Source organism: Schistocerca nitens, chromosome 5, assembly GCF_023898315.1.
Source record: "Schistocerca nitens isolate TAMUIC-IGC-003100 chromosome 5, iqSchNite1.1, whole genome shotgun sequence".
Lineage (NCBI taxonomy): Eukaryota > Metazoa > Arthropoda > Insecta > Orthoptera > Acrididae > Schistocerca > Schistocerca nitens.
In genome coordinates this window covers 740,711,408-740,726,126 of record NC_064618.1, presented here as the reverse complement: position 1 = coordinate 740,726,126, position 14,719 = coordinate 740,711,408, and the positions used below count along the sequence as shown (strand labels likewise).

Here is a 14,719-nt window from a genome sequence, read left to right as displayed (position 1 = left end):
GCACCGCTTCACAAGCACGTATTAGCAACCTGTCATTGAGGCGGGTAATGGAGGTGGTGTATTTTTTTCAGTAGACAAGAAACTCAAATCCACCAAGATATACCAAATTATAATCTAGTGTAAACCCCTTGAACAAAAAAACACGCCCAGTAGTTGGAAGAAAATGCAGGTCACACTTGTCTGCAAGAAGGATAGCAGAAGTGATCCACAAAACTATCGTCTAATGCCCTTGACATTCATTTGTTGTGTAATCTTAGAACATATGCTGAGTTCAAATGTAATGAGGTATCTTCAACAGAATGGCCTCCTCCATGCCAACCAACATGGTTTCAGAAAACTCGATCATATGAAACCGAAGTCAGGTTTTTCTCACACGACTCCCAGAAAGTCTTTGATCAAGGCAGTCACTTAGATGCAGTACTTCTCGATTTCTGCGAAGCATGTCACTCAGTACCATGTCTGTGCTTATTGTCCAAAATACATTTGTATGGGGTATGAAGAGAAATTTGTGACTGGATTGAGAATTTTGTGATAGTTATCTTCAATGGAGTCATTCATAGCTGTAGAAGAAATTTCTGGTATGCCTCAGGGTATGTCATGCAACAGTTACTGTTCATGTTGAAATATTAATGGTAACCACAGACTTTTTGCAGATGATGCAGTTATTTATAATGGAGCATTGTCTGAGAAACCTATACAAATATTCAGTCAGATCTGTACAAGATTTCAAAGTGGTGCAAAGATTGGCAGCTTGCTTGAAATGTTAAAAAACGTAAAATTTTGCACTGCACAAAATAAAAAAAATGTAGTACCTATGACTACAGTATCAGTGAGTCACAGTTGGACTCATACAACTCATGCAAGTATGTAGGCCTAATATTTATTTGAAAAGTATAGATTGCTACTCGCCATGTACAGGAGCCATTGATTCACAGACAGGCACAATGAAAAAGACTGCCAAATATTTAAGCTTTTGGACAGAAAAGCCCTTCTTCCGACACACACACACACGCACACACACACATATGTCCAGGCACTGGGGCCCAACTGTATTCTGTGACTGTGTCTGCATGAGTAGCAATCTGCCAGAGTGGCTGGTCGGGATAAGGAGAAAGCATGGGGGGAGGGGGGGGGGGAGCAGGGTAGGGAGGATGGGAGATGTGTTGCTCATGGGGGCATGGTGGGACTGTAGGTGCAGAATCTTGAGGCTGAACTAGGGGGAGGGAGGAGGGTTGTCTGGGGAGAGAAGTAGAGAAGGGAAAAGTACTAGTAGTTGCTTTGGTGGGATAGAAGACACATGTAGTGCTGGATTATGAGCAGGGAATGGGATAGGATGGTGGAGGGCAGCGACAAGTGCAGGTTGAGGGCAGGGTACTTGGGAATGAAGGATGTGCATTATAGGGATAGGTCCCAGCTGCACAGTTCAGAAAAGCTGGTGGTGATAGGAAGAATCCAGATGGCACAGACTCTGAAGCAGGAGTTGAAGTGAAATATTTGTGTTGGGCAGCATGATCAACAGGTGGGTGGTCCAGGTGTCTCTTGGCCACAATTTGGCAGTGGCCATTCATGCTTGTTAGTCACTGTGTCCATGCGGAAAATGGCACAGTGGTTTCAGCTTCGTTTGTAGTTCACATGGGTGCTTTACAGGTTGCCCTGTCTTTGATGGGATAGGAGGTACCTGTGACTGGACTGGAGTATTTGTGGTAGTAAAAGGATGTGTGAGACAGATTTTGCATGAACAGAGACAGAGAAGGGATGGACAATGATACTGCTTCGATGTGTGTGGTAGTGAAATACCACTGTGGGAGGATATTCCTCCAGCACTGTAGCCAAGAGACAGATGGGCCACCTGGTTGCTGAACATCGTGCCCAACACAGTGTACTTTACTTACAGGAAATAAAATCGTCATAACTTCTGAACGGTTACATTTGGGTGCGGGGCTTGATGGGAAATAGTATGGTTCGGCTTAGTGATGAATCATTTGGATGGGTTCGTCAGTAAGCAAAATTGGTGCATTTGGGTGACTGAGAATCTGCATTTTGTGATCGAGAAGTTTCTTCACTCTCAAGGGGTGACTGTGTGGTGTGCAGTGTCCAGTCACAGAATAATCAGTGCGATATACCTTGATGACACGGTGACTACTGAACAGTAAGTGAAGGTTTTGGAAGGTGATTTTATCCCCATTATCCACAGTGACCCTGATTTTGACAAGATATTGTTTGTGCAAGACGGAGTTAGACCTCATTGAAGCAGGAGAGTGTTTGATGTCCTGGGGGAGCACTTTGAGGAGCGCATTCTGGCTCTGGGGTACCCAGAGGCCACTGGCATGGGCCTCGATTGGCCATCATTTTCTCCAGATCTGAATAAGTGTGACTCCTTTTGTGGGTCTATATTAAAGACAAAATGTACAGCAACAACCCCAAAACCATTGCTGAACTGAAAACAGCCATTCAGGAGGTTGTCGACAGCATCAAGGTTCCAACACTTCAGCGGGTCATACAGAATTTCACTATTCATCTGCACCACATCACCGGCAATGATGGCGGGCATACTGAATGTGTCATAACCTAAATCTGAATGTCTGTAGTGACATTTACACATTGAATAAAAATGTGTGCAAGCCATAGTTTGTAAGTAATTTACTTTTTTTCTGAATAATTATCACCACATAAATGACTGCTTCACAGCTTGGTCCATGTGGATTCTTCCTACCAACACCAGCTTTTCTGAATTATGCAGGTGATAACTCCTCCAAAACATACTGTTCATTCCTGTAACCCCCTGCCCTCAGCTTTCACTAGTCTCTGTCCTCCATCTAGTTATCCCATTCACTAAAAATGCCTTCTATCCCACCAACACTCCTGCTAGTCTGTTTCCTTTCTGTGCCTCTGTATGTACTCTTCACCACCCCTCCCCTCCTCCCAGTTCAGCCTCCTGACTTCACCTAGCGGCCCTATCGTGTCCCCACCAAAGCCCTGCGTGCTCCCACAGGCAGCACAGCATCTTCCCTGACCCCTACCCTGCCATCCCTCCCCCTCTCCACCCCAAGCCTTTCCATTACCCCCACCACCCAACCCAGCAGCTTACTGCTTATATCAGACACAGTCACAGTCTGCAGTTTGGCCCCAACACCTGGAGATAATGGCCATGTAGTTGTGAGTTGTGCATCTGTGAATGTGCAGTCCATTTTTTTGAAGGAGTACTTTTGTATGAAAGCTTAAATATTTAATGGTTTTCTTGTTTGTGGCAGTCTGCAACTTGACAGCTCCTCTGCACAGTGAGTAGCAGTCTATTCTGTTCATATTGTTGTTATTCAATTCTGGACTTTCCATTGTGTGAGTGTAACATTTTGTAAGAGATACAAAATGAAGTTTCAAAAATAGGTTTTAAGTGAGAAACATACTACAGTGCCCTACATATCACTCCGGTATAGATTGTAGAACAAAATTAGTTACAGCATGTAGAGACACATTTACATAGTCATCTTTGCCTTACTCTATACATGACTGAAATGGGAAGAAGCCCTAATAAGTGATACAATGGAAATTACCTTCTGCCATTTCACAGTGGTTTGCAGAGTATTGATGCAAATGTAAATTTTGACTAATCCTACCATGTAGTGTATCTGCCACAAATAAAAAAATAAATCACAAAACTTCAATACTAATTCTTTAAAAGTCTGGTTTACAGAAATAAATACTGGAACTTGGAACCGTGCCTTGAACGGTTGAGAAGTTTGAGAGTAATGGTAGAATTTTGAGAGAGCACTGGCGGAACTGATCCAAGAGGGCCTGGCTGGCTCAGTTGGGAAAAGCATGATCATTAAAGGCACATTTCCAAAATGGAGTCCCAACAGTTCTAATCTGCCAGGGAGTTTCAAAACTGCATCTTCCACATTGCTGCCATAAATCCATTTCTTATCGCCTGCCATTAGGTTTGAAGGAAGTGTTTATATTTTATAATTTCAAGCAGCTCTTGAGCACAGTAGAAACACATTACACACAGCGATTTTCTGTCAATGTGGGAAGTGAATCACCGCTGCTGACATTAAAACTTCTCTTGGCACAGGTTAGGTTTGGTCGGAACACCATTCAAAATTTTTAATACTTCTTGTATCATCAGCATCACCAAGAACAATTTCCAGTCCCTATGTGGGACTGGTTTGCACAGAAATCTCTCCAGTTTCCTGTATACTCCCACCACCAGTCTGCCACTAACCTGTTCCAATATTCTCATTTTCTCCAAATACTCTCCTCCACACATTTTAGCCAATTGTCACTGTGTCTTCTGCCTCAAAGCCTCTATTCATGCATCTTCCCTGGTGTTCCAACATATTTCATTCTCCTTCCATGTCTGTGCTGCTTTGTTGATTCTATCTGATCTTGTAGGTCTAATTGCTTTATTATCTGTATGTACCATGCCTAAATCTCTCTTTCTGACTTTCCGTGTTTCAGAAAATTGGAACCAGATAGGCTCATATCAAGATCAATACATTATTCCCGTGATTTTCTGTGGGGAATCTTTATCCCGAACCAAGTTCTGACACTTCACAGAAATGCTGCTGCGTACTGTGGCAACCCCCCCCCCCCCCCCCATTTTCTCTCTCTCTCTCTCACACACACACACACACACACACACACACACACACACACACAAACTTCATTGTCTCCTCCATTTGTTCCCAATACGCTTGAAGGTATTTGAGAAGTTTTACATATTTTTGCAGTATATTTCAGCTGTTCCTTGTGTGAATTATTATATTATCTTAAAAATTCTGGCTGTGGCAGTTTCAGAGTAGGTCTTCTTTTCCAGCAAAAGTCTAGTGTAACTGTGATGCCCTAACAGTAACTACTGTAACATCTTTATTTCAGTGTATTTCTTATCCGTCTCCGTTCATAGTAATGTTCCCTTTATTCTTACAAAATGTTTCTCCTCCAGGTCATTATAATTCAGAATGTCAGCATTAATGTTTTCACCTATATAGTTCAGTTTAACACAGAGCTATTGGACTCTGTACAAGAGAATGCTGTTAGCACCCATTCTGGTGCATTTTTGTAGTTTCCCCCTCCCACCTCTTCCCCCCCCCCCTTCCCACTGAAAAAAGAAAAGAACTGTCTTTCTATAACTGAAATAAAATTTTTATATTGAATTATTTTTCATATTGTTGTTTTGATATTGTATTTCAGATTTAGTACTTATCAAGTAAACACAGAAAAAAAATTAAAAGCTGCTACAACTGAATCAATTTTACTTTACATATGACAAAAAAACGTGTGTCATGAAATTTCATTGTGTACTAGTCACATATGTAAGAAAAAGTTCACGATGAAACTACAACTAAAGCCAGTCAGGATTTCAATGTAAGTGAAACACAGCAATTCAGGCCAAGATGGAAATTAACAGGGAAATACCAACAGGGCACTGTGTGTCAAAACTGTTAGAGATGTTTTAGGTGGCAGTCAAGAAACCAGAAATATGGGGGGGGGAGGGAGGGAGAGGAGTGGGGGGAGTAAGAGAAAGAACTGATTACCCCTCCTCATAAAATTTATTTAATTTCCTCCTAACCCACTTCCTTGTGTAAGGTTCATATCCTTGTGTCAGGGCAAAATTTGCAGTAGGCTCTTATCAGTTTTCCTACTGCTACCTCCGCTGAGGTGACAAAAGTCATGAGATATCTCATAATATCATGTCAGACCTCCTTGTTGTGCTGAGCATAGTGCAGTAACTCAACGTGGCATGGACTCAAAAATTGATTGGAAGTTCCCTGCAGAAATATTGAGCCGTGGTGCTCTATAGTAACCTGTAATCGTGAAAGTGTTGCTGGTGCAGGATTTTGTCACGAACTTATATCTCGCTTATGTCCCATAAATGTTTGATGGGATTCACATTGGCTGATCTTGTGGCCCTACCACTCATTCCAATCATAACTTTTTTGTGTGGATGATCCAACATATGATACATCACTGGAAATGGTTCTCCCCATACATAGGCACTTGTGGCCCCCCAACACCACCACGCTGGATAAATTTCTGCCAACACCGATATCTCCATCATTAAAAATCAACAGAGAGATGCAGTCCCACCAAGTCAGCTCTCATCTTTTACAATACTGGCAGTTCTTTCTAAGGCTTGAAATTTACAAGTGCAGTTTCACCTTACAAAATTTGAGACAGTTGTGGAAATGTTTCATGCAATAATTAATGCACTAAAGTATTATATTCGGGTATTAACGTGTACACAGAAATAAATATCTATATATACTTTTATTTATAACTTCGCATTAATTAAATTTCTTAAAAACATGTTTTTTTGTGACCATTTCGTATACTTTGTGACCAACAGATCATCTGATTCATCATTCTAAACCACTTCTGTTTTCATGTTGATATGCCCTAACATCCCAAGATGCAAACAGTTATACATTTCAGTGTGTTCTAATAATAATACAACAACAACAAATAACCTAACCTCTATGGCCTGTGTACAAAGCAGTAGACAAGGATATTAATACTGTCCACAGATGGCACAAATTTTCCAGGCAGTGCAACATATTCCCAAAGTTTTGATGTTCTCAGTATTATTGTGCATCTGGAAATATTGTGCAATATTAGTGATGTCTAGGAGCGGTTTAAAACTATATGACATTTGCAGATCATATCCCTACTCTCAACCTCCAATCCCTGTAATTGTTCTTACTTCAAAATCATTAAAAACATTGAAGGCAGAGAAACAAGGAAAACTATGCTTGTTGTTTACCAGCTAATGTGCGTTCAGTGCACAGCATTTTGTAAAATAATAACCGCCACTAAACTGGCTGAGCACATGAAAGGACATAGAAAAACTGTCTACATTGGGAACACCCAGTTGTTTATTGCTGTGGAGGTGATTGTGTACTGTTTGGATTGTCAGACCTCTCCAAAAAGGCAGATTACAGAACTGTCCCACAGTCCTTGTGTTACTTATGAGCCAAAGTTGTAGGTAGCAGTCTTCAGCTGATTTTTTTTTTTAATTGGAGTCAACCATAAGAGACAGATCTTCAGTATGTTGTGCCATACTCACAGCAGCTCAAAATTTAAATGATGATGTTGTGGTGGTATACAAATTCAGTGATCAACTTCCTGTGCTGAGAAACCTTCTAGCCATAAAGTGGCCACCCACACACAATCTTAGCTTTAAGGTGTATCTGACAAACTGGACAGTGTACACAAGCCTCATTGTCCATTTCACAATTGGAAACACAGCAGGATACACTGAATTACACAAAGAATGCAGATTTACTACACAAAGAATGCAGATTTACTATCACCCCTATCATACAGGTGGCTGTACATAGTGGTTTCTTCTCAAAAGATTATTGAGAAACAGGCTTGAGGTCGAAAAATGCAAATTATGTCAGTCTTCAGGATGACTCACAACTTTCACTCATAAAACCAGGGGTTGGACTTACATAAAGATAACCTTCGATGCTTTCATAAATAGAATTGGAGCAATGCTGAGTTTATAGAAGACAATATTACTATCATTGGAATCACATCCGTACAGAACAAACAAATGCATTGGTTCAGGCAACAAACACATCATGAAACAATATCATAGCCAACAACAGCACACTACCCAGAATCTAGTATACAATAGCATTTTAAAAAAATCCTATACCGTATTTACTCGAATCTAAGCCGCACTTTTTTTCCCGTTTTTTATAATAAAAAAAAACCGCCTGCGGCTTAGAATTGAGTGCAAAGAAAGCGGAAGTTCTGAAAAATGTTGGTAGGTGCCGTCACAACTTACTTCTGCCGTCGAATATATGTAACGCTACACAGGCATGCTTCGCAGGCACAAAGATAAATACTGGCGCCAAAACCTCTGTGTCAGTAAATAAATTAAAAGAAAAGATAGAAGAATGTAAACATTATGCCATGTATTCTTTCGTGTTTGCTGCTATCTCATTTAAATCCTGTCTGCCTAATAAACTACGAAACTAGAATGAGACAACAGCAAACGCGGAAGAATATACACATCATATCATGTTTATATTCATATTATTCTTATGCTGAATAGTGATACAGTTAGAAGAAATGAAGCACGACAACTGACTAGATTTTTAAGTGTAAGATGACACTAATTTGTGTGCAGAATGTAATGTACTAAAGAGGAGTCTGCAAAGATTTTCAAACGGAGAAAAATTTTCGCTAAACTCTCGTTCAGAACATCTTCTATCATACACAGTCTATTATTTGGTTCTTGTTGATCATTATCAAATACAGCAGCAGTGTAAGTAACAACAAATAGCAGTCTCTTGCCATTGTTTTGCTTTTTTTAATTGTAAGCTGCGGTAGCGCGCACAAAAGCAAGCCATGCCGCGAGCGGCGACAGGTCGTAAACACTCATTATCAGGATGAGACAAACATTGCATTACACAGTACAATAATGCATTTTCAGCTTAGTGTAACATAAACACCTATAACAAAGAGAACGGCACTTATCAGATCAAAGCAAAATAAGCAATCGATTCAAACCAGACGAAGCACGTGAAAAAGGAAGGGTACCCGAACAAATAAGGACTGAGCGCCTGACACATAGCAATGGCTACTTGGTAAAGCTTAACTGTTAAGCTTACAACTCAAACCAAACTACTGTAGCTGTATCTTCATCCAATCGACCTAAATTGTGTCTCATGTTACAATGGACCAGCTTTGTTTCGATTTTCTAAAACTTTTCTCTCCCCATGAATTTCGAGTCTCAAATTTCATGTGCGGCTTAGATTCCAGTGCGGCTTAGATTCGAGTAAATATAGTACTCTTGAGTGAATCTCAAAGCCTTTTCACCAGCATATCCACGTGTGAGCCTCCATTACCTCAGAAAGAGAAAAATGTCTCGGTCACAGACAACAGTCAACAAGGGTGGAAGAAAGAGTTACATCTGTATTTTCCATGAAATCAAGAAATAGATGTTGTAGAAAGGAAAACCCCTAATCAAGGTTGAACACTATGTGGTGATGCATTCTTGGGAGCTACTTGTATACTTCTATTGAATCTGCATAGCATTTAATAGCAAGCAAAAAAAATTTTCAGCATGTGATAAACTTCAAAAAACCATCACATTTCTGTGGAAATGGCAACTTAATTATAAGTATGCTGAAGAAATGTTTCATGATGACAAGCATGGGACAGAATAATCATCACATAATTAATAATGCCATAAAAAATTGATATCAAAGAGTAAATGTAGCGACTGTATTAGATCATGTAATAATATAAGTTACAGAATCTTTGTTTTTAGATATATTTTCCCCACGTGGAATGTTTCCCTCTATTATATATATCTAGAAACAAAGATGATGTGACTTACCAAACGAAAGCGCTGGCACGTCGATAGACACACAAACAAACCCAAACATACACACAAAATTCTAGCTTTCGCAACCAACTGTTGCCTCGTCAGGAAAGAGGGAAGGAGAGGGAAAGACGAAAGGATGTGGGTTTTAAGGGAGAGGGTAAGGAGTCATTCCAATCCTGGGAGCGGAAAGACTTACCTTAGGGGGAAAAAAATTTTCAGCATGTGATAAACTTCAAAAAACCATCACATTTCTGTGGAAATGGCAACTTAATTATAAGTATGCTGAAGAAATGTTTCATGATGACAAGCATGGGACAGAATAATCCCCCTAAGGTAAGTCTTTCCGCTCCCGGGGTTGGAATGACTCCTTACCCTCTCCCTTAAAACCCACATCCTTTCATCTTTCCCTCTCCTTCCCTCTTTCCTGACGAGGCAACAGTTGGTTGCGAAAGCTAGAATTTTGTGTGTGTGTTTGTGTTTGTTTGTGTGTCTATCAACGTGCCAGCGCTTTCGTTTGGTAAGTCACATCATCTTTGTTTTTAGATATATTTTTTCCCACGTGGAATGTTTCCTTCTATAGGAAACATATATTTTTTCCCACGTGGAATGTTTCCTTCTATAGGAAACATTCCACGTGGGAAAAAATATATCTAAAAACAAAGATGATGTGACTTACCAAACGAAAGCGCTGGCACGTCGATAGACACACAAACAAACACAAACATACACACAAAATTCTAGCTTTCGCAACCCACGGTTGCTTCATCAGGAAAGAGGGAAGGAAAGGGAAAGACGAAAGGATGTGGGTTTTAAGGGAGAGGGTGGAATGTTTCCCTATATATATATATATATATATATATATATATATATATATATATATATATGTGTGTGTGTGTGTGTGTGTGTGTGTGTGTGTGTGTGAGGGGAAACATTCCAGGTGGGAAAAATATATCTAAAAACAAAGATTCTGTAACTTACCAAGCGAAAGCGTTGGTACGTTGATAGAAACAATAACAAACACACACACACACACACACAAATTTCAAGCTTTCGCAACCCACGGTTGCTTCATCAGGAAAGAGGGAAGGAAAGGGAAAGACGAAAGGATGTGGGTTTTAAGGGAGAGGGTAAGGACACACACACACACACACAAATTTCAAGCTTTCGCAACCCACGGTTGCTTCATCAGGAAAGAGGGAAGGAGAGGGAAAGACGAAAGGATGTGGGTTTTAAGGGAGAGGGTAAGGACACACACACACACACACACACACACATCCATCCGCACATAACAGACACAAGCAGACATATATTGCCCATAAAAATCAATTAAAATTCCTGTTCACCCACTTACTGAACATTCACTATAATTGGTAAATCCATTTTATTTGCTATTTTACTGTGTAACTTCCGGCTCTTGTTGATCGCTCACATGCCATTGTTCTTTTGTACTTACTTGTGATACCAACTTGTACTATTAAAACTGTGCACTGGATGCTTTTCCCTATCCAGATTTATAAACAAAAAAGATTTAAACATATATATATATATATATATATATATATAGACACACACTCCTGGAAATTGAAATAAGAACACCGTGAATTCATTGTCCCTGCACGATGTTGGGGCGTGAGCGGAAGACGGCCTAACGGTGTGCGGGACCGTAGCCCAGCTTCATGGAGACGGTTGCGAATGGTCCTCGCCGATACCCCAGGAGCAACAGTGTCCCTAATTTGCTGGGAAGTGGCGGTGCGGTCCCCTACGGCACTGCGTAGGATCCTACGGTCTTGGCGTGCATCCGTGCGTCGCTGCGGTCCGGTCCCAGGTCGACGGGCACGTGCACCTTCCGCCGACCACTGGCGACAACATCGATGTACTGTGGAGACCTCACGCCCCACGTGTTGAGCAATTCGGCGGTACGTCCACCCGGCCTCCCGCATGCCCACTATACACCCTCGCTCAAAGTCCGTCAACTGCAGATACGGTTCACGTCCACGCTGTCACGGCATGCTACCAGTGTTAAAGACTGCGATGGAGCTCCGTATGCCACGGCAAACTGGCTGACACTGACGGCGGCGGTGCACAAATGCTGCGCAGCTAGCGCCATTCGACGGCCAACACCGCGGTTCCTGGTGTGTCCGCTGTGCCGTGCGTGTGATCATTGCTTGTACAGCCCTCTCGCAGTGTCCGGAGCAAGTATGGTGGGTCTGACACACTGGTGTCAATGTGTTCTTTTTTCCATTTCCAGGAGTGTATATCCCCCCAACCCCCACCCCTACATAACAAATGAGGCCCAGGATCAGAAAGGTGGCAAAAGGTTTACCTTTCACCTTTTAATAGTGCCTCCTGTCATGTAGACATATATTTCTCATATTCATTTGACTGTTATTAATAGTGATATCAGTTAAGTAATATCTGTGGAATTCATTTTCATTTCATGTGAAAGCATGTCTAATGAACTCTTATTACAATCTTTTTGGAACTTTCCGTAGTGACAATCTCATTAATTGGCAAATTCAGAAATTTCTTAGATGAAAGACTCCAAAAAAACTCCCCCTTAAGTCAGTGTTACATTTGACAGAGAATAGTTTCTAAATGAAGTAGTAAAAGATACTGCTGTTTATTGTTTCAGTACATGCTGTTACAACTTATGTTATCCCACATACCTGAAGAGCGACCAACAACATTTGGAATAAGGGCTCGACCACCGCTTGACAAGTTCTCAGAAGGAAGATGGCCAGCTAGTGGAGATGATGCCTTACATTTCAGTTTACCTTCTCGGATGAAAACTAAATCATTTTCTAATAGTTCCAGTGTGGAGTCGTGGGATGTTACCTAGTACTGTAGTTGTGCGTGGTCTGAAAAACTGTTATTACGACTTCCTTATTTAAATGTTCTGCAAGTACTAGATAAGCAAAACTGCTGTAAATAGTGTATATATACTTTTTGTATATATTTTTGTAGGAAAATAGCTGCCCAAGATTTTAGAAACTATTTTACACAGAGAAATTGTGCAAGGTTGCATGAGTGACAGTACGAGAAATCTACTAAGTGCTAAATCCTCACGAGGAAATCGGAGAACTTTGCATTGCATAACCAAGTCATAATGTGCCTTCCCTCACTGTCAACATTATGAGAACAGTCTCAAATGATATGGGCTATGTCACATTCGATAAACAAGACTGTTTAGTTGTATTCAGCTGGTCTGAGTTGTTTTACATTCCATTGTCATTAAGTGCCAAAACAGCACTGCAGTTTGTGCATCAGTATTGTTGTGTATTACTTTTTGTTTAATACTTACAGTTTTTGTATTTGTGTGTGCAGCTGAGAAGCAGCATCCTTTTCACTTAAAATTCGTCTGCCATGCTCCTATAGGACAGATAGATACCACCAAATACAACTGGTAGTTGTTTTGAGGGAAAAGTAATGCGTTCTAAAGCCATCAGATCATTCTTGTCTAAGATTTTGCTAATTGCAAAAAGAGTGTGAGTGCCTCTTTTGCTCACTATCTTACCGCCTTCAGAACAGTTGGATAACATAAAAGTTGATTTTCACAGTTACCTATCTTCTGTTTTTCCATGCTTCGTTGAATGTTATTTCGTATGGTTGCTATAATTTTAATTTGGTAAAAGCAAACAGTCACAATAAATTAGATCTTTTAGTACTTAATAGCTGGATTTGCTTCAGCAACAGCAAGCTTTAAGAACAAGTCATTTCACTTAAACTATCCTCTGACTGACACACACATTGGTTTGTTCAAAAACATATTTTTTTTTTTTTTTTTAATGAGTAAATTATTTTGATGATGTATTGCATCAAATGCAGTGAATAAAATTTGGATAAGTAAATAGACTAGTCTAAATATTTCATCTTGTGTTTCCTTTGGCTCAACATATACATTCTACTTTCTGGATTTTCTTCAGCATGCATTATTTTGAACAACAACTGTCTCTGGCCACTGAGGCTGGTCTGCGTACAGCAGCTGTGCTTGATGGGAGGAGCAGTCTGGGTGGTGGGAATGAGGAGGAGGCTGAGGCAGGGAGTGAGAGGGATAGTAGGCTAAGGGTTGGGCAGAATTGTTCATACTATGAAAATGGAGTGCTCTAAATTAGTTGTGAAAGTATCTTTGCAGATTCTCACTGCTTTAGTTGCAGTGGTTACTGCACTCTGTAAATTGTGGCTTTGTTCAGTTGTATGTAGTGTGGCTAATTTGTGAATAATTCAGTAATTCAGAGGCATGCTGTGAGACTGAGATTTGTTACCAGTAGGGATCCTTAAATAACACATCCTGAGGCATCGATGAATCATCAATTTGGTAATGGAAGGAAATGGTGGGGTAGGGGGAGATGAAATTGAAGCTTGCACAGGACAGACTATCATGGGTAGTTGCATCAAACCAGCCTTTGGACTGAAGACTACCTCCTCCACTGCCGCCGCCGCCACCACAATGACGACAACAGGTACGGTCAACTCAGGCATGTTATGTAAATGCTCCGTGAGCTTAAATGGGAATTGCTGGAGGGAAGAAGACATTCTTCTTGCAAAATGCCGTTGAAAACGTTTAGACAACTTGTATCTGACACGGATTGCAGTGCAATTGTACTAAGACCAATAGACATCTTGAATATGTACTGATATCAACGTACATCTTGCATATGGACCATGAGAAAAAGATAAGGGAAATCAGGGCCCATATGGAAGTATATAGACAGTTGTTTTTCCTTCACTGAATTTCCAAGTAGAACAGAAAACAGAATGACTAGCAGTGGTACAAACTGCTCTCCACCATGCACTGCATTCTGGCTTGTGGAGTGTGTATATAGATTGCTTTGGTTTGTTAAGCTGTGATTTTGATGAATGAATTTAAGAAACTATATTATCAATCCTTTGGATTAACAATCACATTTCAGTGCTTTCTTGGGTTGGTCAGTTCTGAAAATACAGAAGGTTCACGTATAATTTTTAATGCCTGAGTGGTATAACAGCGTCTACAGAGAACATAAAATATTGACTGGCTCACATTAAGTTTGTTAAACACGTCTCTAATACTAAATTAAAGGAAAGCAGTTACTAATTGCTCTCTATTTACAAAAGTTCGCAGATGTGATACAGGCTGTAATACAAAAACTAAAAATCTAATAATAATTCTTTAAGTCCTCTAGCAGGTCTCAATTCACAGTACACAATTACTACATCATAAATCTTGAGGTGTTGAGTGGTGACATTTATCTGCAATGGTACGCTCAGTCCTGAGAATGATAATTGACAAGGAGTGAAGTAACGTCATTATATCCGTGCACAGTGTGAAATAAATAGGAAATTAATGGTTCAGTATTACTGTGATATCTGCTGTATTGAAGTGCTGAGCAGAGAAATCATTGT

At 40.4% G+C, this 14,719-nt stretch overlaps 1 protein-coding gene across 1 annotated transcript in view; it reads left to right on the top strand.

The window, feature by feature from the left end:
- Positions 1 to 13,130, top strand: part of LOC126260144 (eukaryotic translation initiation factor 2-alpha kinase) — a 220,521-nt gene extending 207,391 nt beyond the window's left edge. The window contains exon 16 of the mRNA XM_049957398.1: positions 11,970 to 13,130. Coding sequence (XP_049813355.1) covers positions 11,970 to 12,176 — 207 coding nt within the window. The 3' untranslated portion in view covers positions 12,177 to 13,130. The remainder of the gene's footprint in view (positions 1 to 11,969) is intronic.
- Positions 13,131 to 14,719: the final 1,589 nt, after the last annotated feature.